Source organism: Saccopteryx leptura, chromosome 5, assembly GCF_036850995.1.
Source record: "Saccopteryx leptura isolate mSacLep1 chromosome 5, mSacLep1_pri_phased_curated, whole genome shotgun sequence".
Taxonomy (NCBI): Eukaryota; Metazoa; Chordata; class Mammalia; order Chiroptera; family Emballonuridae; genus Saccopteryx; species Saccopteryx leptura.
Window position 1 is genome coordinate 140,167,599 of NC_089507.1, and position 24,466 is coordinate 140,192,064.

At 53.0% G+C, this 24,466-nt stretch overlaps 1 protein-coding gene and 1 long non-coding RNA gene across 4 annotated transcripts; one reads left to right on the plus strand and one right to left on the minus strand.

Moving 5' to 3' along the window:
• Positions 1 to 1,508: 1,508 nt before the first annotated feature.
• WDR86 (WD repeat domain 86) lies at positions 1,509 to 12,843 on the minus strand. 3 transcript variants are annotated; one of them, XM_066385405.1, is made up of 7 exons: positions 12,531 to 12,843; positions 11,766 to 12,050; positions 6,966 to 7,107; positions 6,024 to 6,444; positions 5,257 to 5,392; positions 2,295 to 2,398; positions 1,637 to 1,938 (listed from the first exon to the last, which is right to left on the minus strand). In XM_066385405.1, exons 2-7 carry the CDS (start codon positions 11,926 to 11,928, stop codon positions 1,765 to 1,767), a joined length of 1,140 nt encoding a protein of 379 aa, XP_066241502.1. In that variant the 5' UTR covers positions 11,929 to 12,050; positions 12,531 to 12,843; the 3' UTR covers positions 1,637 to 1,764. The 3 variants fall into 3 exon arrangements, with proteins under 3 accessions (XP_066241501.1, XP_066241502.1, XP_066241500.1); XM_066385403.1 differs by lacking the exon at positions 12,531 to 12,843 and adding an exon at positions 12,251 to 12,358; XM_066385404.1 differs by lacking the exons at positions 5,257 to 5,392; positions 12,531 to 12,843 and adding an exon at positions 12,251 to 12,358 and having other exon boundaries at positions 1,509 to 1,938.
• On the plus strand, positions 12,630 to 13,935 carry LOC136405843 (uncharacterized). The gene is made up of 3 exons (XR_010751580.1): positions 12,630 to 12,755; positions 13,109 to 13,306; positions 13,884 to 13,935. It is a non-coding gene; the product is annotated as an uncharacterized lncRNA (long non-coding RNA).
• The last annotated feature ends 10,531 nt before the right edge of the window (positions 13,936 to 24,466 follow it).

A 24,466-nucleotide genomic window follows, 5' to 3' on the forward strand; every position in this document is an offset into this window, starting at 1 on the left:
TAGCTCCAGCAGTACATTTCCCAAAATGGATGTATTGGGTCTAAAAAAACAAGTGACTCTACTACAGACGGTCTGAGACTGACACTGTCCACTAGAAGTGAGGAGGCAGGACCCCTCCTGGCGCCCCTCCATTCCCAGATAGGAAGTCTTAGGTGGAATGTGCGTCTACATCCATTTCACCGAAGAGAACATGTTCCCAAAGGTGTGATGTCTGCCAGTGTTCTCTGCCCAGCACAGAGTGGATTATGCACACAGGATGCAGAGCAATTCAGTTCCCCATTCCTCATCTGGTGACTTGCAAGCACAGTCCACTGACCTAGCAGCGCCTACTAAGCTGGTAGATTTCTGTCTTTCCACATAAGAATTTTCTAAAAAACAAACAGAAAACTTATGGACACAGACAACAGTGTGTTGGTTTCTGGGAGGTGCAGTAGGATATATGTTAGGGAAAATGGCAGTGGACAAAGACTTGTTCTTGGGTTCGGGAAGCAGGTGGCAGCCAGGGAAACCCAAACCTGGACAGTGTGCTTTGAGTCCCACCCAAAGATTGCAGAGTGAGTGATGCAGCTTCTGCAGGTTCTGTTTTCCTGGGGAGGCCGCTGGGCGCCCAGGGGCTGGGGGTGTGCATGCCTTCCTACCACACCATCCTACCAATCCTGTCCTGTTCATCGGGCCTAGACCCTGGGCACCAATGGAGCAGGTCAGACCACCCAGCAGTACATCTTGCTGATGAAATACCTTTAGCATGAAGACAGCGGAGCGCCAACTTCTCTGCATCAAAGGCTGCCACTGCACAGGGAAGCTTGTCCTCTTCCTGCCCCAAGAGCCAGTCAGGACTGGGCAAGGAGGGCACCACGGATGCAGAAAGCAGGCTCCAGCCCAGGTGATGAGAGGGGCTGCTGGGAAAAGCTCCCCTCCCAACCTCTCCAGAGCCTGAGCCCCACTTTCCCCATTAAGACCCTCCTGGCTAGTAGCACTCCACCTGCTCCCATGTCTATGTCCTGCTTTCACCATGCAGAGGGCAGAGCTGGCTCCTGTGAGTGGAGTCAAGGGGCTACTGTTGCAGATTGCAGAGGGAGAGAAGAGGCCCTCTATGATTCATGCAGAAACGGGAGCTCCAAAGCAGAGGTGATAGGTCCCCACTGTCACACAGGAGGCTGGAAAGCCAATTCTTTGCTCCCTCGCCTCTTCCACAGCCACTCCTCACATGAGTGACACCTGAGGTCATCAGGCTGCAGTCCCTCATTTCACCCACCAGACCGGCAGATGTGTGAGGCCACACGGTTCCTAACATACCTCCTTTCCTGCTCCCTCCGAGCGGAAGCTGTGATTCAGTTTGCAGAACAAAAGAAATTCCAGATCACTTTTAACGACGTTTATTTCGATTCTTTACCAATGTCCTCCGGACCAACAATTTGCAAAAATAGTAACAATCTGCGGCTCAGCGGCTTTTTGAAGAAACACCCGTTTCCTCTCAGCAGTAAAGGCTTCAGGGGACCTCGGGTACTTGGAGCTGAAGACACTTGGAGGGTCTGGGTGGGCTGCTGTGAGCGGGCCCCGGTGAAGAGAGTGGGGTTAGGGTCCCCGGGGTCAAGCACAGTCTCTTTCCGCGGGCGGGCTCGCAGCAGATGGGGTAGACCTCAAATGTCCACGAAGAAAAGGCACAACCGCTGCCCAGGTCGCCTCGTCCCCTCCGGCCACCAGGGGGCAGGCGCGCTCCCTCCGTGGGTCCCTGGGTGGGGACGCGGCTGGGTGGGGGCGGACTCAGGCCGGCTGCAGGGGCGCGGTGGCGGCGCAGCCCACTTTGTTGCTGAAGAGGCGGGAGAAGCTGCGCTGGGGGGCGGCGGGGCGCGGCGGCGCGGCGCGGGGAAGCCCGCGCACGTCCCAGAGGCGCAGCGCGCCGTCGTGCGAGGCGGTGTATAGCACCTGACCGTGCACCTGCGGGCGGGCGGGCGGGGGTGGGGCGGATGCGAAGAAGGGGAGCGGCCATCTCCCCCCCTCCCCCACCCGCCCCAGCAGCGGTCTCCACAGTTAGTGGATCCGCCATGCACAGGTCCTCCTCTACAGCAGCCTTCCCGAGCCCGGGCACGGGCGAGAATGGCAACCACAGAAGCCGGCTGATGGGGACATACCAGCTCAGGGGACCTGGGCCTCGGAGAAGTTCTGCCCGTGGAGCGCGGGGTGCGTGGGAACCCGCGCTCCTACCGCTCCCTTCTCCCTTCAGGACAGGCGGGCGCGCCCTGGCTCAGCCATCATGCTGTAGGGCCCTGGGGACAGCCGGCAGGGACGCCTACCTGGATACAGTTGATGATGAAGGCGTGGCCCCGGAACACCCTCTGCAGCGCTCCGGATTGGGCGTCGAAGGCGCGCGCGCGGGCGTCCCCGCTGCCGGTGAACACTGTGGACACACGCGTCATTGGGCCTCCCTCCCGACAGCCCTCCACGTCTTCAGGACGCCGCAGGGCTGGGGCACCGCGGGTCAAATCACCAGCACCCTCTCAGGGCCTCATCCGCCCGCCTCCAAGGATATCATAAGGTTCAAGTGGGGAATAAAGGAAGCCCCTTGAAAGGAAGGAGGCAGCCCCCTCTGTATCTGAAGACATTCCTGCGTCAGGGAGGCTGCTGGGGTCGGGAGGGGCCCTCTGCAGGGCTGTGGCCGCTTAACTTTTCCCCTTGGGCGTCCGGTCGTCCTGCATTGCCCTTTCAGGGACTCCTATCCCTCTGAGGACCACCTGGGCCCAGGGTCGCACTCAGGCCTGGCCGTTTGGTGGAAGCCGCTGGTGAGGCTTGGCTTCTCTGTGGGGTGTCCCGCAGCTCAGGGGAGACCATCCCTTCCCCCGTCATCTGAGCGGCCTTTTACCGTCGAGAACTTGGCCCTCCCAACAGCCTCAGGGGCTCACTCGAGAGCCCCTGGCCAACCTCTTGCAGGGGGAAGCAAGGCTGTCTTAGAGAACTGAGCAGAGTTCTCAAACCCAAGTGTCATTATAACGACCTGGTGGGGCGGTTAAGACACAGATGGGCGGGTCCACCTGAGTTTCTGATTTAGAAGGCCTGGGAACCTGCATTTATAACCAGTTGCAGGGGATGCTGATACTGCTGGTCAGAGACCACCCTGAGAACACTGATTCCCCTGCTTCACTCATCGCCTAGCTTGGGTTGTCCCAGAAGTTGACACTGATGCTACTAGGGTTTTAGTGCCCACGGTCCATCTGGCAGGACATTCCAGGAGATGGGAAACAGGCCCAAAGGATACCCGTGCAGGGGTGCTAGTGAGCCCTTGGGAGAAGGTGAAAACCACGTATCAGAGCTGTCCTACTCTAGGGCAAGGAGGGAGGGTTATTTGTCCAGCAAGTCCCATCTGTCTCTGGCTGAGGGCCTCTCTTGTGAGTGTCAACTCCTAGCCCCCCTCTGCCTTGCCTCTCACAGGAACATGCGTGCAGGCGGAGGACTTCAGGTGTGGCAGTAACAGTCACCCCTGAATGTGGAACCCACAGCGTCCCCTATGCCCAGCCTGCAGCCCCAGTAAGCCCCGGCAAGGACCCCTGGGGGGCTCCCTTCCTTACCTACTTCCTGCATCAACTGCCTATTCCCCAGTCTTTCTGCTAAAGCTACCGGTGAATGTGACCCTGGAGGGGCAGTGTCATCTCTGGGTCTCTATCAGCTCCTTTCCTGCCGTCCCCTCCCCATCAACACCCACTGCTATGTGTCCATCCCATGGGAGAAGGGTCAGCAATTAAATCGAATCATCCCATAACCTGTTGGCAAAGACCAAGGGCAGCTTCCATCCCAGCTCTTGTTAAGAGGAGGCGCTCTAGGCTACATTCTTTTTCATTCTTTTTAAAGTTAAGAGGTCCTAGACTTGGGAGCAGAGCCCTAATCACACATACAGATTTGGACACAGGAAGAAAAAATAAATAATTGGTCGGACACCTAAATTCCGAGAGCACCTCACACTCTATTTCCAGAGATCCACATTCTGTCTGCATCTAACACCTACACTGTGAAGTCACCATGCACCTTCCACTGTGACTCTTCCCCCACACTAGTCTGCTCCCTCCCTCACCCCAGTGCTAGGAAGATGACTCTCGGGCTCAGGGCCACGTGGGGCTTGCTTCCTGCTGCTGTCGTGTTTGTGTGTGTGTGTGTGTGTGTGTGTGAGAGAGAGAGAGAGAGAGAGAGAGAGAGAGAGAGAGAGAAAGGGAGCTAAAGGCAAACATAATGTTGGGGACCACTTTGCGAGATGTTCAGGAACCCAGGAGCCCCCCTGCCATGTAGATGTGTTAAGGTTGGAGAAGGGTTGCTTCCCCGGAACATTGTCTCCTGGATGTGTCTGGGGTGTCAACATGTAGCAACCCCCTTGGACAGAGACAGTAGATGTGTGACAATTTGAGACCTGTGGAATAAACAGCTTGTTGCCTATCTAATAAGCCATTCTGTCCTCCTTTCTTTACAAAATGACCCTGATTAATCCTGGGAGCTATGTCTCCAGGTAAGAGGTTTTATTTTTTCAACCTCCCCTGTAGGCAGTGGTCTAAGAGATGTATGCAGAAGTCTTTGGGTGAAGCTTCCAGGAAAGAGCTATAAAAGTGTCTAATCAGCTAGGAGACACATTCTTTTGCCCTTCCCTCTTCTTCCTGCCTGCCTAAACCACGACAAGATGGCTGGAACTCCAGCAGCTACCGTGAACCAGGAAGCCCCCTTAAAAATAAAAGATATGTGCAGAAGGAATCTGGAAGCCTGTTAACTGACAGTCCCTAAAATGCTTCTATCCAAGAGAAAAAGAAAGCATGAGCTCATCTAAACCACCGCTATTTGGGTTTTCTCTTATCTGTAGTCAAACCTAAATGCCCAGTGAAGACAAACCCACATGGCCCTCAAGCCTGGCTGGAGCAAGCAGATGTCACAGTCTCGCTCTGAAAATTAGAATTGTGTCCTCGAGACGTGCTCTTCACCCTCGGACCCCTGAACATTCAGGTCACTGCAGGTTCTTGCGGGGTCAAGTTAGGGGGAGGTCCACACCGTTATTTGGGCCTTCTTTGTAAATAACACTGGAGGAACTTGTGCATGGAGGTGGCCCAGCTGCTGCCCTTGGGTGCTGACCACCGGGAACAGCAGCTAAGGCTGGAGGAGAGAGCCTCCCTGGAGAGGTAGGGAAGCAGAAAGTCCCTGAGCAGGGAGAGTCCGTGGGAGGGGGAGGTAAAAAGGTGGGCAGCGGGCTGAGGCTATGCAGAGAGGGTTGGGAGGAAGGTCACTTACAGGTGCCCGCATGGTACTTGAGGGCGCTCACGCTGTGTCTGTGGGCCGCAAACGTGCGCACACACTCCCCTGTGTCTGCCAGCCAGCACTTGACGGTCCTGTCAGCGCTGCCCGAGTACACGTGCCGGTTCACAAGCTGAGGGGGGATGGCATTGGTACCATGGGCCACAGAGGGCGGCTCAGAGGCCCCTCCGAGCCTCTCTCTGAGTGGAAGGGGAGGGGTAGGAGCCAGAAATGCCCCTCCCAGCCACCCAATCTGGGACCCAGGATCCCACTGCTGCTCCCTGCTCCACAAGGACTGTGGGGTCTGGCAGGCTGCTTCATGGTAAGTAAGGACCGTGCCAGCCCCTCTCATGGGGCCACAGATACAACACATATGGTGCTCAGCCAGGACCACCAACGTTCACAGGCATAGTGACGAGGTGACTACTGCCAGGTGTCCATTAGGTGATGACTGCCTAATCCAGTAGGGTTGGTATCCTTCTAAGGAGAGGAGATATGGACGCAGAGGGAAAGCCACATGAGGACCGAGGGAGGAGAGAGGCCTCAGAAGAAACCAACCTTGCAAACACCTTGATCTTGGAAGTCCAGCCTCTAGAACCGTGAGTCACTCAACCTCTGTTGCTAGCTCTGCTGTTTCACCTCCCCACCCCCACCATCAGTGGCGCTTTGTTATGCAGCCTCAGCTGACTCCTACAATGAGGCAGGGGAGCCCAGAGGATGACCCAGGGACACCCCCCCCCCCATGGGGGCCAGGCAGGTCTCACCTCCAGACAGATGACAGAGCCCTGGTGCTCCCGGAATACCCGCAGCTGCTCCCCACTCAGGATGTCCCAGGCACGAATGGTGGTGTCTGTGCTGCCCGTGAAGGCTGTGTGGTTGGGCGTGTCCAGCACAAGGCACAGCACGGCGCCTGTGTGGCCCCGCAGAGTCTGGTGGCAGCAGCCACTGGCCACCTGCCACACCTTGGCAGTACCATCTGTGCTGCCTGTTACCAGCAGCCCCCCGGCCACAGCCTCCTCTTCAAAGGGAGCCCTGGGGAGGTCACAGGGGGCGGAGTAGGCTAGAGTCATCACGCAGTTGCGGTGGCCCCGGAACTCCCGGGACACCTGCTCCTTGTCTACATTCCAGGCACGAGCTGTCCGGTCATAGGAGCTACTGAAGAGCTGGTTATTGGTGACCAGAATCCTGGCGGCAGAAGGAAAAAGTCAGGGATCAGACATGCAGGGTTGTCTGGCAAACTGTTACAGGATCCCTTCGGCTGGTGTCGTACGTGTTCAATGAGCCCAGGCAATAAGGAAGTATGAAATACTCTCAGAGAAAACCATTGGTTGGAGTATCCTCGGTCCCTATTCAAGAGCAACAGTGAGGGGACCAGGAGAGATCCCCTGGAAATGTCAGGGGCCCAGGCAGAGGCGTCACCCACAGAACAAAGCACAGACTCAAGGCATCTTCAGTCTCTGCCATCCACACCTCCACCCATCCCTGCGTGGACCCCTGCCTGGGCCAGAGATCTGCTGCTTCTGACTCTCTCAGACAGTTAGAAAAGACTCCCTTTCTCCACCCGGCAGCCAAATGTGCCTCATGGGTCCGGCTCAAAGCAGAGGCCCCAACAGCCTACATCTTTGTCCCCTGGGGCCCAGCCAGGTCCCATGATGAGAGGCCAAGTCTTCACTGCCGTTCAGCCCGGGACCCCAGGCCATGCTGACCTGTTCACGATGGACGTGTGTCCTCGGAACACCTGCAGGCACTGCCCAGTGAGCACATCCCACTTCCTGATGGTGCAGTCAGCACTGCACGTGAAGGCGGCCTCGTTCTCCAGCTGGCAGAAGGTCACGTAGCTCTCATGTCCTACGGATGAGGGGACGATGTGAGCTGGTGGAACATGCCAGCGTATGCCCCCCCTCCCCGAATCCTTCTGTTTCCTCCTCTTCATCATTGCCTTTCAGGCTTCGTCAAACGTTTCAGCTATTGGTATTCACTCAGTCTTTCAACAAACCCAGTGTTACAGAGGCAGGAAGTACAGAGACCAAGAGCATGGTCTTCAGAGTCCACACGCCTAGGTTAGCATCCCCGAGTTTCTACTGGCTGCCCGACTGTCTCAGCTCTCCAGGCCGCGATTTCCTCACCAGGCGTAGGTAGAGTAATGCCGATCTTACAGGGCTGGAGTGCAGACCGAGCAAATGCCAGGTGTTAACTGTTCTTACATGGAGGGGGAGGGGGGGGAGACGGGACGGGACACAACACACTGTGGTAGGCAGAATATCAGGTCCTAATTCCTGGAACCTAGAAATATGTCCTTGCTTGGAAAAAAGACACATTTGCAGATGTCATTCAGGGAAGGATCTTGAGATGGGGAGATTAGCATAGATTATCAGGATGAACCTTAAATGCAACCACAAGTGTCCTCATAAGAAAGAGGCAGGGGGACATCTGAGGACAGAGAGAAGCCACTGTGAAGGAAGATCAGAGAGAGACTTGAGAGTGCTGGGCCTGAAGAATGAAGTGATGTGGCCACAAGCCAAGGGGTGCTGACCCCCACCAGCATCTGGAAGAGGCAATTGTATTCCCCCTCCCACCCCACTCCTACTGCCTATAGGTGTCAGAAGGAGCACACCCTTGCCAACACCTTGATTTCAGCCCGGGACACTGATTTTGGATTTCTGGCTTCCAGAACTGTGTAAGAATAAACTTTTGTTGTTTTAAGGCAGGCAGCGTGATCACAGGTCACAGCAGCCACAAGAAATAATACAGGTGCAGAGACTGTGCAGACATATATCCCCAGCTGTCAGAGCGGACAGCCTGCCCAGGATGAATGGTCAGCGAGAGTGACACATGCCAGACAGGGTGTGTCAGGGGTCCACACAGCAGAAGCCTAGTGCTGCCAAGGAGGAAGTGTCCCCATAGTGCCTGTGTGGGGACAGGGAGAGTGTCTGGGAGAGGACACAGCATTCACCGAAATTCAGAATTGAAGTGTTTTGGTAGCAATGGTGGGTTAGGCAGACACAGCGCAGGTGGAGGTCTGGGACAGAGGGACGGCCACGCAGTGTGATGTCTGGCTAGTACACCTGGTCATCCCTCTTCTCTGGGGCATTGCCAGGTCTTTAAACATCGCCCTCATCATGGGGGATAGTGTTTTTGTCTTGGGTGTCATTAAGCAGCCCCCGGAGACCTCACTTCCCCATCACAGTAGGCCTGTCCTCCAGGCACAGGTGTTCCCACCTCCAATAACAACTTCCTACTGCAAACTGAAGATGAGTCTATTTGAGGAGAATTCAGGCACCAGAAAATCAACAGACTCAAAGGAATGTTAGACCTATCAGCCACTTCACATTTGGAAGACGTATTTATTATCTTAAAGGAGTTTGATTGAATTAAAAAATTTTATTTAGATGTCCAGTATCAGGTAGATAGAGATTTAGAATCTTGAAGGGGGTGCAGTGGATAGAGCGTCAGACTGGGATGTGGAAGACCCAGGTTAGAAACCCCGAGGTCGCAAGCTTGAGCACGGGCTCATCTGGTTTAAGCAAAAGCTCACCAGCTTGGACCCAAGGTTGCTCGGTCAAGGCACATATTAGAAAGCAATCAACGAACAACTAAGGTGTCACAATGAAAACTGATTGATGCTTCTCATCTCTCTCCATTCCTGTCTGTCTGTCTCTATCTCTGACTCTCTCTCTGTCTCTGTAAAAAAAAAAAAAAAGTAGAATCTCATAGGCAGTTTCAAGTTAATTCATGCTATTTTTTTGGGGGGGGGACACCTTGGGTTTAAGTTTAGCTACTATTGAAAGAACTCAACTTCCTGGGTTCTAAGAAACAGATTTTTTTTTTAAATTAAAATTAAGAAAGAAATGTTTCCCAGTCTTCTTGGATAGCCTATACCAGGCCTCTGAGAAAACAACATTTGTGTGAATTAAATAAACACTTGAAGAAACGGCAGATTATGTTTCCCTTAAAAAACACATCAGTTGAAAAGTCGAGGGCAAAGTGTGTTTGGCAAAACACAGCCTGGCTTTTTGCCAACCCCAGTGAGTTTAGAAAACATGTTAAGATTATCGACACACTTTCCCTGAGGCCAGATCTGCCGCCTGGTGGACGGCTCAGCTCTGTGAGGGGCTGGCAGGAAGGCAGCCAGGGTGGCCTGGAGGCAGGTAGGTGCCACCAAGCTGGCCCGGCACAGGCCCACATCCAGCTGTCCCCTGCGGACCCAGGGCAGACATCCCCATTCAGGCTGCCTCCTCCCATCTCACAGGAAGGCAGAGTGCCAAGTTGAAGTGTAAATGAGGCCAAGAGCAACACTGAGAAACGTTAGCACACCAGGATACCTGTAGACATTAAACCAGGGATGCTGAAAACCATCAGCTATGGGTCAGCTCTTACAAACACACCGAATAAAGGGGGGGAGGCTATAAACACTGATTGTGGATCAATAAAAATATAACACATAAACAAAGACTTTAAGAGGTGATAATAAAAAGAAGTTTTTCAATGTAAAAAAACACAAAAACCTCATCTCTTAAACTGGGCCAGGCTGACCCTCGGCCCTCTTGGGGACTGGGCCCTGAGTTGGCTGAACCTCCCTGCAGTGGTCAAAGCTCCCCAGTGGACAAGTCCCTTCCTCTGTGCGCCAAGCAGCCACCTCGAATCTGAAAACACAAGCCAAGTGAGTCCTGGCTCAGAGCCCTGGCAGCAGAGGGACCCTGCCGGCTGCAGAATGCATCCCTGACCCTAATCTGTAGACTAGAGACAGGGCTCCACTGACCCACAGCCTGCAGGGTCACCAGGGGGGCAACCCCTGCCACCACCATCACAACTCCGGGGGATGAATGAGGGGGGCCGAGGGAGAGAGAGGGCATGGGGGAGGGAGGGCCCATTACATCTCCAGGGACCACAGCACTTTGGCAGTGAGCTGTTGGATTTGTGCAGAATAAGCAAAAAAAAAAAGCCAAATTAAAAATATTTTCTAAGGGATGAAGAGTGCAGATAAGACGCAGTTATTGGCCCTGGCCGGTTGGCTCAGCGGTAGAGCATCGGTCTGGCGTGCAGGAGTCCTGGGTTCTATTCCCGGCCAGGGCACACAGGAGAAGCGCCCATCTGCTTCTCCACCCCTCCCCCTCTCCTTCCTCTCTGTCTCTCTCTTCCCCTCCCGCAACGAGGCTCCATTGGAGCAAAGATGGCCCGGGCACTGAGGATGGCTCTGTGGCCTCTGCCTCAGGTGCTAGAATGGCTCTTGATGCAACAGAGCAATGCCCCAGAGGGGCAGAGCATCGTCCCCTGGTGGGCATGCTGGGTGGATCCCGGTCGGGCACATGCGGGAGTCTGTCTGACTGCCTCTCCATTTCCAGCTTTGGAAAAATGGGAAAAAATAAAAATAAAAAAAAACGCAGTTAATATGTTCAAAATAACATGCTGAGGCTCAGGGGTTTCTGCCAAGGTCGTGCCCCCCCCCCCCCCCGCCTCCCTGTCATTCTACCTTTGGGCTGGCTGCCAGTTCAAGGTCAAAGTGTCCCTCTGTGTACAGGAGAGACTAAGCGGTGGGGGAGGGTCTGCAGGAACAGGTGGGCTGGAGCAGGCCAAAGTGGAACACAAGTTCAACTCCACGTGAAGAGTGGTGGTTCCTTACCTGTGCCATCCCTGGTCAGTTCTTTCTGTACCTGTAGACACCTCTTCTCCAGCCAGCTCTCTGCAGCTCTGCCGTGCACCTGTATCTATCACACCCGCCTCCCTACACTATCCACAAGGTTCCAACAGCTGGGAGGCCAGGCCCAAGACTTGATATGATGTGACAGAGACCCAGGGTAGGAAATATATCCACCTCTGAGAAATACACTAATATAAACCGATTCCTATTTGTAAAACTTTCATGAGACTCCTGCAGCTTCATCCAGTTTCCAAATATGCCAAACTGCAGATAAAATAAGCCACAGAGAACAAGGCTTATTTTGGATGGGAAGAGGGGGTTCAAATTTGAACTCTTATCTGCCATCAGCTGTTACTAAACACTGTGCCTCAGTTTTCCTGCTTACACGAGTGGGCTAACAGTGGTGTGAGAGCTGCACTGTAGTGCTCAGAACCAACAGGCATGTAACAGGCCAGGGTTCCTGCCCTAATGGCCCTGAGAGAGATGTCCAGCCAAAGGTGACCTGGCCAGGGAGAGACCAGAGAAGGTGCTGCTCACCTGAAGGGGTATAGGTGCGATTTCTTTTTTTTTAACTGTTGTAACGGAAATTATTTTCCAGTTCCACAGTGCGTTGACAAGTGACCTTCGCCCCGGCCCACTGACCCCAATCGCGGCCATTCCTGCGCCGCCACCCGACCTAGCACCTCGCTCCGCGGGCTCCTGGCTGGTCGGATGCTGGGCCCGGGCGGGAGCGCTTCCACGAGCGCCCTGGGGAGTGGGTGGGGGTTGTGCTCTGGGGAAGGGGTCTGTGGGCGGAAGAGCCGCGGTCTGAGGCCGGCGAGCGGACAGAGAGGCCGGACTGTAGGGGCGGGATGCGCGGCGCGTCTACCTTGCAGGAGGGCGCAGCACTGGCCGTCCGCCGTGCGCCAGAGGCGTGCCGTGCTGTCCTCGCTGCCCGTCAGCAGGCGCTGCCCATCTGGGCTCAGGCTGAGCCAGTTGATGCCCCCGCGGTGCTCGGCACAGACCCTCAGGGCCGACCCGCCGCCCCCCATCCTGCCCGCCGGGCGCTGGCGGGTGGAGGAGGAGGCTGCGCCTGTCAGCGAGGGGCGCTCCGGTATCCACGCTCCTTGTGGCTTCGTCCCGCGGTCATCCCGGGGGCTGGAGCTCCAGGATCCTGAGGGGGGCACAGGGCCCGGTAGAGTAAGATGGGGCACGCTCGCTCCCGCGCTGCCCACTGGGCCTCCCAGTCTGCTGACCCAGCCACTGCTGGACGGTCCAGTTAGGACCCCAGATCCTCCTATGGCCGGGGCAGTCCAGCCCCAAGGCGCGGAGCAACTCCCTTCCCCATGCTCCCTCGGGAGACCCACATCGCACCTGAGCAGGCCCCCTCCAGGCCCAGGCAAGAGGCGTTTCAGGGCGCTCTGGGAAGCCCAGGTCTCTTCGCGGGGCGCCGACGGCGGGGAGAACACGGGAAATTGAGCACCCCGCGACCCGTGCGCCCTCCCCGGCAGGCGCCGCGCGCTCGGGGCGGCGAGGGTGGAACAATACAGTCCAGCCTAGCTCCTCCTCAGAGACCACCCCTCAACCTGTCCCCTCCCACTTCTCGGGCTCGCGCTTCAGCCCCCATCCCCAGCCGCGGTCCCTCGGGACCCACCTCGGCCCACGGCCCCAGCACCAAGGGGACGGTTCCATGGTTCCACGTGCGACCGTTCCGGCTGCCCCGGCTGAGCCTCTGGGCTCCGGTTCTCTGCCACCCCGGCCGCCGGGAGCAAAGGCCGGGACGCAGGAGGAGGAGGTGGAAGGAGCGTCGGGTGGGGGAGACGCGCACGCCCGGTTCCTCGGTTCCTCGCTGGGGCCAGCAGCTGCGCGCTTCCAACAGGCAAGTTTGCTTCTCCCAGGCCCCCAGCACTAAGGACCCCAGAAGGGCTGCGGGGGACTTGGGGGTGGTCCCCGTGTTGGAGAGCGCCCTAGTCTGTCCTGGTTGGCAAATCGCGCGCACCCTTATTCTATAGAAGTCCCACTGGGGAATGGGGAGGCGAAGGGAGGCCAGGTGGCCAGGGCGGGATGGAGTCCTGTTGGAAGGGGCAGTAGGACTTTCCGAAGAGGTCAGGGTCACCCCCGGGAGCAGCCCCGGGGTCCTGGGCGCTGGGCTTCCACCGCGCCTGTGCCCCGCCCACCACGCTAGCACCTTTGGACCACCAATACCACCCGCCCCGCCCCCGCACCCTCTAGGCTCGGAGCACGCCTCGGAGGGGCCACTGAGGTCTCTGCAGGAACCTCCACCCTGGAGCCTGCTTCTGCTGGTTCCTATTAAAGCAGTTCCGGTGCCGGCTTCGCGGGGGAAGGGGAGCAGTGATGCCCCAGCTCGGATCCTCCAGGTCCTAAAGGCAACAGGATTTCCCAACCCTCCAGGGCCCTTTGGAGAAACTAGTGAGGCAAACCTGGGTTGGGTTTCTGATTGTGTGCTGGGGGGTGGAGGTCGGGGGTTGGTGAGCAGGGTGGCTTTGGAAAGCCATACCTCATCACACCGCGGTTTATTCCCCCAAGTGGCCTAACGGGAGACACCCAAACTTGTGAATCGGCCTTAAGGACAGGATCCTCCTTTGTAGGCAGTGAGGGAGGGTCACTGAAGGGTAGAGGGCGCAGTGGGACTTGAGCTCATAGAAGAGTGGGTTAAAAGGAGGCAGAAGAGAGGAATCATCCTAATTCACTGGGTGTCTCATCAGAGACTGGATGTGTCCAGGGAGGAGGGAGGGCTCTGGGAGTCTCCACTGTTGTTTTTTCTCTTTTCTTTGTTTTTTCTTTTTTTTTTTTTTTACCATGCACAAACACAAAACATATTGTGCCATATTTTTAAGAAAAAAAGGCTTTAAGAAGCTTTAATATTAGTACTACTATTATTAATGTTTGGAAGACTATCATCAGAGAACTAAAATTATTGTTGGGAGAGTAATACACGGCTATATATCCTTTGAACCCTGTGCAAACACGTGTTCCACACTGTCAGTGTTGCCAGAGTCCGGAGAGGGATGGGACCAGCATTGGACATCGGAAAGAGTCCCCTTGTCCCTGTGTGAGGGTCCAAAGTCAGGCTGAACTGGACCACTGGGCTCAGGTCACCCCTACACCCCCCTACACTTGTCTCCTTATTCCCAAAATGACACGCACTCTGCTCCAGGGGGGTCACTGTCCACTACAACTGGGTTCAAATTGAAAAAGGAAGCAGGTTTAACAACCAAATCTCCCTCTCACGCCAAGGAAATTTTTGTACTGGCCACTGCCTCTAGCCGCTGGCTCCAGGAGTCGGAAGTCAGGCCCTCTGAGCATGACAGTTTATGCTCAGAAGATTGGCACAGAGGGAAGCCAAGAGTCTGGGTATGCCTATGACCGTCTGAGGTCACTCTGCATTTGAGACTGGAATGTTCGGGCCTTTCCTGGGTGTCTGACTACGGCGGTGTCAATACAAATATGTATGGTTTTTCTGTAGCATGAGAGCGAGCTGGAAAACCCACCCGCCCAGGCTGTCACTTGGTCTCCCCCACGGACTCCCCCTGGCAGCCTCTGAGAAATGTCAGAGGCCAGCGAGACAAAAGGAAGGGCTGTTTTAAGTCAGCTTTCAGCATTCACTGTCCTTGATGTCCATCTCTGGCCAAGATGGAGTCATCGGGGTTAGAGATGATGTACCTTCCTGCTTCTTACCTGAAACAACTTAAAGAAAATTCCCACACTAAATACAGGAAGCAATGGTTTTCAAGACGGTGGACGTCAGGCAATGACAGACAGCAGTTCTATTATTGAATTGAATTTGTAGCTAAAACCTTTCCACAAGGCACACTTAAGGCTCATATGGCCTCACGGGGGAATTGTATCAAAGATGTAAGGAAGAAATCATCCCAATTCTTTACAAATTCTTCCAGAAGACTGAAGAGTAGAAACAACTTCTTAATTCATTCCATGAGGCTAGTATTGCTCTGATACCAAAAGCAAAGACATTATATGAAAACTACACCAATAATCATCATGAGCACAGATGCAAAAATTATTAACAAAACTTGAGCAATCAACAATATATAAAAACCATGACATTATGAGCAAGTGAGGTTTATCCCGGGAATGTAAGGTTAGCTTAACATTCAACAAAAATCAACCCATGCATAGCATAAGGATAGAAATATAGACCAATAAAATAGAATTGAAAGCCCAGAAATACACCCATCCATCTATGGTCAGTTCATTTTCAACAAGGATACCAAGACAATTCAGAGACAACAGTTTTTTGAAAAAATGGTGCTGGGACAACAGGACAACTAATACCTTCAAAAGAATGAATTTGGACCCTGTACTTTACACAACATACAAAATTCACTCAAAATGGACCACAGACATAAATGTTAGAGCTAAAACTATACTCATAAAAATTAGGGGATATTTATAAATGAATATGAAGCGATAAAATACCCCCTACTTTTTGTAAGCAGTGTATATAATTCTTAGAAGAAAACATAGGTTTATATTTTCATAACCTTGGATTAGAAAATAACTTATTAGATATGACCACTAAAGCAAAAGCAAACAAACCCTAAGAGAAAAAAATTGGACTTCATCAAAATTAAGCTTTTATGTTTCAAAGTACACTGTCAAGAAAGTGAAAACTCAGTCCACAGCATGGGAGGAAATATTTGCAAATCACATTTCTGATTAGGATTTAATACCCACGCCTGACCTGTGGTGGCGCAGTGGATAAAGCATCGACCTGGAAATGCTGAGGTCGCCGGTTCGAAACCCTGGGCTTGCCTGGTCAAGGCACATATGGGAGTTGATGCTTCCTACTCCTCCCCACCTTCTCTCTCTCTGTCTCTCTCTCTCCTCTCTCTCTCCCTCTCTGTCTCGCTCTCCCCCTTTCTCTCTCCTCTCTAAAATGAATAAATTAAAAAAAATTTAAAAAAAAAAAAAAAAAAAAAAAAAGGATTTAATACCCACAATATACTTTTAAAAACACAAGACTCTTACAACTTAACAATACGAAGACAAATAACCTAATTTAAAAATGGGCAAAAGGCCCTGGCCGGTTGGCTCAGTGGTAGAGCGTCGGCATGGCGTGCAGAAGTCCTGGGTTTGATTCCTGGCCAGGGCACACAGAAGAAGCGCCCATCTGCTTCTCCATCCCTCCCCCTCTCCTTCCTCTCTGTCTCTCTCTTCCCCTCCCGCAGCCGAGGCTCCATTGGAGCAAAGATGGCCCGGGCGCTGGGGATGGCTCCTTGGCCTCTGCCCCAGGTGCTAGAGTGGCTTTGGTCGCAGCAGAGCGACGCCCCAGAGGGGCAGAGCATCGCCCCCTGGTGGGCAGAGCATTGCCCCTGGTGGGCGTGCCGGGTGGATCCCGGTCGGGCGCATGCGGGAGTCTGTCTGACTGTCTCTCCCCGTTTCTAGCTTCAGAAAAATACAAAAAAAAAAAAAAAAAAAGGCAAAAGCCCTGGCCAGGTAGTTTGGTTGGTTAGAGCATCATCCCAAAGTACAGAAGTTGCTGGTTCCGATCCCTGGTCAGGGCACATATAGGAACAGACCGATGTTTCTCTCCCCTGTCCTTGTCTCACTAAAATCAATAAAATTAAAAAAAAAATTAATAGTAATTAAAAAAAAACCAAGCAGAAGATTTGAATAGACATTTCCCCAAAGAAGATGGACAAATAACCAATCAGCACATGAAAAGATGCTCAACATCACTAGCCACTAGGGAAAAGCAAATTAAAACCACAATGAGATACTGGACACACCTATCAGAATGGCTCAGGTGAGTAAGTCTGATTGTTCCAAGAATTCTTGTTGGTAAGAATACTAAGCCGCTAGAACTGATGAGAATTTGAAATGGCACAAGCACTTGGGGAGAAACGGTTTGGCAGTTTCTTAAAGAGTTAAATACACCTACCATGTGACTCATCTATTCCTCTTTACCCCAGAGACATGAAAGCATGTGTCCATATGTAGACATACACATGCATTTTTGTAACAATTCTATTTCCAAGAGTCATAAACTGGAAACCACCCAGACATCCTGTGGAGAGTTTAGCTAAGCTACTCCACATTATTGCTACCTCACCATCCATTTTATTGGCCACATGGCTTGCAGTGGGGAGACCTTCCTCTGGTCACTGCAACTGCTGCTGTTGGGGTCCTCCTAGTCTGATTCTGTATTAATTACTGAGCTTCCATTTGCTGGGAACGGGACAAGGACAAAAGATTTCCTTCTCAATCCAGACCCGAGCTTTCCACTGTGCCGGTAGTATCCTCACTGGTTTATGGTTTTGGACCTACTCCACACACTCCTCTTGCAAGTAACTACCTGAAGCGGACCCACCACTCACACTTGTCACTGGCATCCTGCCCGCAACAGGAAGTGCACACAGGTCTCTGCATTTGCTACCTGATGGAAAAGTGACAATTCAGAAGGCTGGCAGAATCATTTCTATATTATCCTCCCCCTCCCCCCGAATAAACAAAAACAAGCAAAGATTCTTACACTATTGGGGTTTTTATATTATTTCACTATAATCAAGTGACAATGATAGGGCTGGCACTATGCTCAATGCATTGTAGAAGAAGTTTTAACTTACCTAAGAGCTTCTCCAGATACACATTACCCTCCTGATTTCATTGAGGAGGGGAGGGAGGCTCAGAGAGGTTAAGTGGACACAGTCACTCAGCTAGTGAGTGGGAGATTTCAGGTATGCTATCATCCCAATCTAGACGAGGTGTCCACCATGTGGTGGAGAATTGTGGGGTTAGAGGCGTGGGCCCACACCTCTATAAGACACTGAAGGCTCCTGTTCCTTCCTTTTGCTCCAATCCCACTGAATTTTCAGAGAGAGAGGTCGCACCAGCTTGGGCAAAGGTCTGGCAAGAGTACCTTCCCCTGAATCGTGAGATGAGGACATGTGGGCACCACATCTGATGACAGAGTCAAGCAAGATGTTATCCAGTCTCTTGGTGCCTGGTGCACGCCTGCTGTCCCCTGCCTGCCCCTGCCCCTGCCCCCACCAGAGAGCTCAGACACTCTCCACGTGGGCACTTCTCTGGTAGGTGCTGTTTATCCTCACCCAAGACAGGGAGGAATTCCAGTTGGAGTGCCCGTGTACTGCCCAAAGCACACGCACATATGTGTATATGCATATGTGCGTGTGCTTTGGGGGAAGCCAGGCAGGACCATCAGGGAGCCTGGCATGGCAACATCTGTTTCCATTCACCCCAGAAGGTTTCCAGATGCCCACAGAATAATGCATTTGCTTGCTCTCCGCAGGAATGCTGAAGCCAAATTCAATTCGTACAGGGATTGTTAATCCCACAAAAGGCATTTGACAGGAGGTCCCCATCCTTCCAAAGAGCAGCCAGGGCCCGCTGAGCCCCTCTCTACACCTGTCTTTGTTTTACTGGGAACGGAACAGGAAAGTTAGCCTAGCAGGGGACCAGCCAGGATCCTGGGTTGTGGTGGAAGAAACTGAGGGAGTTTGGTGAGTTTAAGCAAGAAAAGGGGATTCGTTGGAAGGAAATCAAGTGAAAGAAGACATGGACTTCCAGGTTGAAAAGAGGGGGAAGAACCAGGGAACAGCCCGGGGTCTCAGCAGCCAGAACTGGTGAACTCCATCTCTAGGAAGCTATGAGGTGCTTGCTTTGGCAGCACATATACTAAAATTGGAAGCTATGAGCTGACATGACTCCTCTCGCCCTTCCTCACTCCAGAATGATTTGGCACCAGATTTAATTTCCAAGGAGAGAGAATTTAACTGCTCTACCTTGAGTTTAATTTGGTGGGGAGCAGGACCGTGTCACCGCCCCCCCAATCATGGCCACCGTGGTGGGTGTTAAGCCTAATTCGGAGGGACCCAAAACATGGAAGACACCAACAAGATCCGTCGGTTACACATCAAAGCTTTATTGTCTAGCTTGGCCAAGCGGCGGCTACTCCAACAGAATTCTGAAGGAAAGCATGCCAGCCCTTTGTTCTTAGTTTTTTGTTGTTTTTTTTTTTTTAATTTTTTTATTTTGTTTTATTTTATTTTTTTACAGAGACAGAGAATGAGTCAGAGAGAGGGATAGACAGGGACAGACAGACAGGAATGGAGAGAGATGAGAAGCATCAATCATTAGTTTTTCATTGCGCGTTGCAACACCTTAGTTGTTCATTGATTGCTTTCTCATATGTGCCTTGACTGCGGGCCTTCAGCAGACCGAGTAGCCCCTTGCTGGAGCCAGCGACCTTCGGTTCAAGCTGGTGAGCTTTTGCTCAAACCAGATGAGCCCGCACTCAAGCTGGCGACCTCGGGGTCTCGAACCTGGGTCCTCTGCATCCCAGTCCGACGCTCTATCCACTGCGCCACTGCCTGGTCAGGCTCTACTTAGTTTTTATAGTTTTGTAAGTGGGAAGTACAGAAGCAAAAATTGTAATTAGGAGCCCTTTACCACTATTGGTTATAGTCATATGTCCTTTAACATGATAGGACCATGTTCAATTTGCAAGCCATACATCCTTTTGGAGAAAACAAAATTTACAAATCAACACAATGGTAGAAAGATATCTCTTTACATATTAAAAGGCCTTCCTATATTTTCTAGTGTTCATTTGCCATTTCTCTGACGTATTAACCACATGCATTTACATAAGAGAAGTAGTTTCTGTGGGGACAAATGCCCGCAAATGGCTCATAGTTATAAGAAAGGTTTATTTTGGCTTTTCTCTTCCTGCACCTGGCTAGCCATTCACCCCTTTCCCCACAGGTGTGATGGAATGTCAGGGAATCCATGTTTTCCTTCCCTTTGCATTTACAATACAATGGCAAGAGCCATCCTGGTTATGCCAATCACACAGTACAGAGACTATTCTCACAATTTCTCTGCACACCTTAACCCAAATTAATAAAAATGTTCTCCAAGCCTCTTAAAATATTAATATTAATTCTGTAGCCTTTGGTACTTTACAACACCTGCGGGTGAAATGGCTTAGTGGCTCCTCAGTGGGTGCCACGCATGGCTGGCCACCCTCTGGCTTCCCAGTGCCAACACACTGTCACCCTTCTTTCCTAGGTCACAGTTCCCACAAGACCCCTGCTTTCCAGGGACGACCCCGGGCAAACCACAGGTGCACCGTTCCATTCCCAAAGGCAGCTCTCCAAAGAAAGGGACTCAGAGGAAACAAAGGCAGCCCCTGCCCCTGGATGGGGACGGGGGGACAAGACTGCACAACAGAGAGACCCGACATGTTACCAGTGAATGCCCTCATCTCTCTGGGCCTCAGTGTCTTTATGTGTCACCTAGGAACCACCATCCTTGTCTTGCCCTGCTGATACCTGGATGAGTGGCTCACAGCTGGGACACCTGCCCCACCCTCTCTAATCTAAACAGCTGAGGCTCCACAGCAGTTTGCAAATGAAGTCATTCTGCCTCCACTCTGGAAGACCTTTCCAGTTTTCCTCCCGCAAGGATCCACATGGAAGGTGGCATTTGAGGTATCCATAACCTTTTGGATCTATTTTGTCAACTGTAAAAGAGAGGGAATAACATGTCCACCTCCTTATCTATAAAAAAAAAAAAAAAAAAAAGGTCGAACACCGTGTTTTGGACACAGTCATGGTTCAATAAATGTTAGCTACATTGTTGTTATTGTTGCTATTAGTGTTTACAGCCAGGCTGGGCTTTAATAGGCCAATTAGATTTGCTGAGAATCATCTAAATGTTCCCATGTAAACAAGGGATGTTAAAATCTCCCCCACAGAAAGTTTACCTTGGCGTAATGCCATCAGCCTAGCCCTATGGGATGTTATTAACAACAACAAAAAAATCCCGGAATAGCTTATTCTCCTCAGAGGAGGGCTATATTGAGGATGCAGCTCGTGAAATTCAGCATGGGTCCTGAGGACGCAGGGAGGAATTTCTCTTTGGCTCCAGTCCCAGGAATTGCTGGGCGCCCCCGGGGACACTTTTTTTTTTTTTTTTTTAATCTCGTGGGCTCTGCATCATGGAGCCCATCCTGTTTCCCTGCTCGCTTTGGTCTAATCAGGAATCCCAGTCTAGCAAGAAGAATCAGGTCTCGCTGCTGCATAAAATGTCGTAGATGTTAACCTTACCTGCGCCTTACCTCCTCCACCGCCCCCCTACCTTTTTCAAGAGAAGCATCAACTTGGTCCAATTAGTTGTGCACTCATTAGTTGCTTCTCGCATGTGCCCTGACCTGGATCGAACCTGTGACCTCAGACTGCCAGGTGGAGATTCCAGGCAAGTTCCTCTAGTTTGTTTGTTTTTTTGTTTTTTTTAAAGATTTTATTTATTCATTTCAGAGAGGAGGGGTGGGGAGGAGCAGGATGCATCTACTCCCATATGTGCCTTGACCAGGGAAGCCCAGGACTTCGAACTGGCAACCTCAGCATTCCAGGTCGATACTTTATCCACTGTGTCACAACAGGTCAGGCTTCGGTTGTTTTTTTTTTAGTAAGATGGATACCCTCTCCGGCTATGGTCTCCAGCCCTTCTATAAGGCATAAAATGGCACTTGAGCGCCCCCTCTCTGCATGGAGGGCTGCTGCTGTCTGTGGAGGCTCCTCACTCCCACTAGCATGGGGGAAAGGATTTTCCACCAGCAGCCCCCTGTGGAGGGTGGTGCCCATTCCTTGCCTTTTCTATCTCTGTGGTTTAGGACTCCCGGGGCCCAGGGTACCCTGGGCCCAGCTTCTTGTGAACATGACTCCTTGCTTCTTGTGCCTAAAATCCAGGCGAAGCCTCCCCAATCTTCTATGGGAAAGGGACCGAGGATACAACATCTCAGCCCCCAATTGTGGATGCGGGGTGGACAGGTAGGCTGTGTACACAGGAATGGCTAGTCTTCTTGACCATTCTCCTATCTTTGACCCACCAACTTGAGCAGCCCTACACAATTGCCAAGCCTTCTCCAGTTGAATAGGGAGACTCCCACATGGTTGATGGCTTCCCCACCCAGGTGTTCAGTCCTGGGGGTCCTGGGCAGGCATAAAGCAGGGGTAGGGTTGTCACCTCTGACGGCTCAGCCTGCTGCCCCACACCGTGAGCAAGGGGTTGTTCTCAGCTTCTAGAAAGGCCTTCTCCAAACCCGCAGGTCCGTCCAGGGACATGCCACCACCCGCCTGGCCCCTCCCAGGTAGAACCCACACCAAGGAACTACATCAGCTGTACTATGCAGGATGTTTTCAATCACACACTCCAAAGAGGGGCTTCGCCATAGGCAGCAGGGCGACCAAGGGGCCTGTTTACAAAGATGCTCATCTTACAGGTCCGGGCTTCTTCACACTCTGCAAGGAAAGCCCTCCCGTGTCACTGGGCCACCCCCAGACATTCATGTGAGTAGGGTGTGAGGGTGTGAGGCTCAGGAAGTCAGGGTTCAGCCAGGTCCTCATCCTGGCTCCCTGAGCCACCCTGCAGAAGGATGTCACCTGGTGCACTTTCAACTTCCTCAGTTGTCACCGCACAGCATTCAGTGAGGAAACTGAACGAGATCAGTTAAAAAGGCAACATATTCTTCAGGTACTGGGAGGTGCAGGCAGGTAAGACCTACAGGGTCCTCTAGGGTTCGAAGGGACTTGATACCCAAGTCACCTCCCAGCAGCCCTCGGGACCCCAGCAGCAAGGAGCCAGAGTTATGTTCTTATTGTGCTGAAACATACTGACGGTGCGGGCCACTCTTCTGTGGCAGGGAGCACATTCACAGGGCTGTGCAACCATCACTGCAGTCACTACTGAACTTTCTCCTCTTCCCAAAAGGAAACTCGGAGCTAACTTTTTAAAATTCTCTCATCAGGTTTTCGCTGAAAACCATGTGGTTTTTTGAGGGAACAAAGCTATGTGGGACTTCCAAGGGATTTCTCCTGGTGACTGGTGGGAAGGCAGAGACAGGAGGCGTGCAGCAGTGAATGTGGGGGAGACCAGAGGAGCGCCGGGTGGTGGGGGAACCAGCTGGGCTCACCTGGAGGTGGGGAGGTGGAGGGAGGCTCAGGAAGAAGACAGGAACAGAATGCCCCTGGACCAGCCCTCTGCTGCTCAGGGCACCTCCGCAGGGCCCTCACAGGGGGTGGATGTGTTTTCCTGTGGTCAGACTGGGCCTGATAAACACCACATGGTGGGGGACCTTGGTCAGCAGGGGCCCAGCGGGCAGGGGCACTGAGGGCTGAGGACATCAGGGACGGCCTTGTGAGAGACCCAGCTTTCCAAACTGCAGAGTGCAGAGATAGAAATATGTGAAGCACGTGACTTCCGTAGAAGTCCCGGCTCTGGGTCCTCCGACCCCGTGGATGGACTTCAGACAGACTGCAGACCTGCCCACAAGCAAGCATTCTGCCAGGGATCTTGTTTTTCTTCTTTCAGATGAAAAGCAGATCTGCTAAGAAATTAGGGAGCAGGGGGCTGGGGTGAAGGGGCGGTCACCCAGGAGCACAAGCCCATCGGTGGAGCGTTAAATCACCACGTAATGAGGTGCTGCTCTTGCTCAGCCCTGGAACAGAAAGACGTGCTCAGGGAAACCTCTGGAATGCTTGGAAGGGCTGTGAGGGCTGGCTCCCCTACCCCCTTCTGCTACTGGGGAGCTGGAGGAGCTCCCCGGCTGGTGGGAGGGCCCTTTCTTCTTCTGCAACTCTCCTCTAATCCCCTGGGAGAGGGTGCTGTTGTCATCTCCACTCTACAGCTGGAAAAACTGAGGCACAGAGCAATGCGTCCAAGCTCGAGTCCGAACCCGACCCTGAGCTGGCTCTTAAGCTCTGTCAGGAGCAAGGTGTGCACTGAAGAAGGTGTGGGAGCCTGTGTGTTCAGCCAAGAGGCTGGTTGTGGGGGGCAGGGGACCCCAGGGTGGCAGAGTGTGGGGTTTGGAAGGCTAGACCCCAAGATAGACCCGATGGTCAGGCCTCTTCACGGGTGATTCATGCTGTCCCTGCCCCAATCTCTCCCCCAGCCAGGGGCCTTGGTTGGTGCAGTCCCGGGTAGTCATCTGTAGGTTCCCCATCTCCACGGTGCCGCGTCCACAGGAGCGGACACCAGCCATGTCTTCTGTCCGGGGAGCAAATCCATGTCTGAGCCGTGAGGGTCAATCCAGGTAGCTCTGTTGTTTAGGAGGCTGGTGGGGGGCAGGAGTCCTCTTCCCTCCCACTCCCCCTGAGGGGTGTCTTCCCACCAAGCCCACCCCCAACACGGTGAACCTAGGGGTCTTGGAGAGGACCAAGGTCACAGAGAACTCATCCACGGGGGAGGCCAGAGCAGTGCCCTTAACTTCAACCCCCTAACTTGCTGAGGGGGTTGTTAAGGGGTCAGAGAAAGCACCCTGGGCCTTCCTGCCCCACCTGGGAGTTTGCTCTGAGGCCCTAAGTGGTCACTGCCACTCAGGGCATGGGCTTACCTGGAAAAGAAAAGGGTTGGACTCCATGACCTTTAAGTCCCTTCCAGCCCTAATGTTTCCTTCGTAGGTGCCTCACTGTGCCCACTCCTCTACCCTCCAGGTCCCCTCCAAAGGGGAGTCTTGCCAGCCTCTTGTTCTGGCCCGGCTGCCTGGATGTCAGGAAGGGGTTACAGAAATCACTCAGGCGGCTCACG

Coding starts and splice junctions, on each gene's coding strand:
- WDR86 (XM_066385405.1), bottom strand. CDS start 11,928: ATGGGGGGCGGCGGGTCGGCCCTGAGGGTCTGTGCCGAGCACCGCGGG. Junction 5,393..6,023: donor GCTCTGTCATCTGTCTGGAG/GTGAGACCTGCC, acceptor ATCCCCCCTCAG/CTTGTGAACCGGCACGTGTA. Junction 2,399..5,256: donor CAAGTACCATGCGGGCACCT/GTAAGTGACCTT, acceptor GTGTGTCCACAG/TGTTCACCGGCAGCGGGGAC.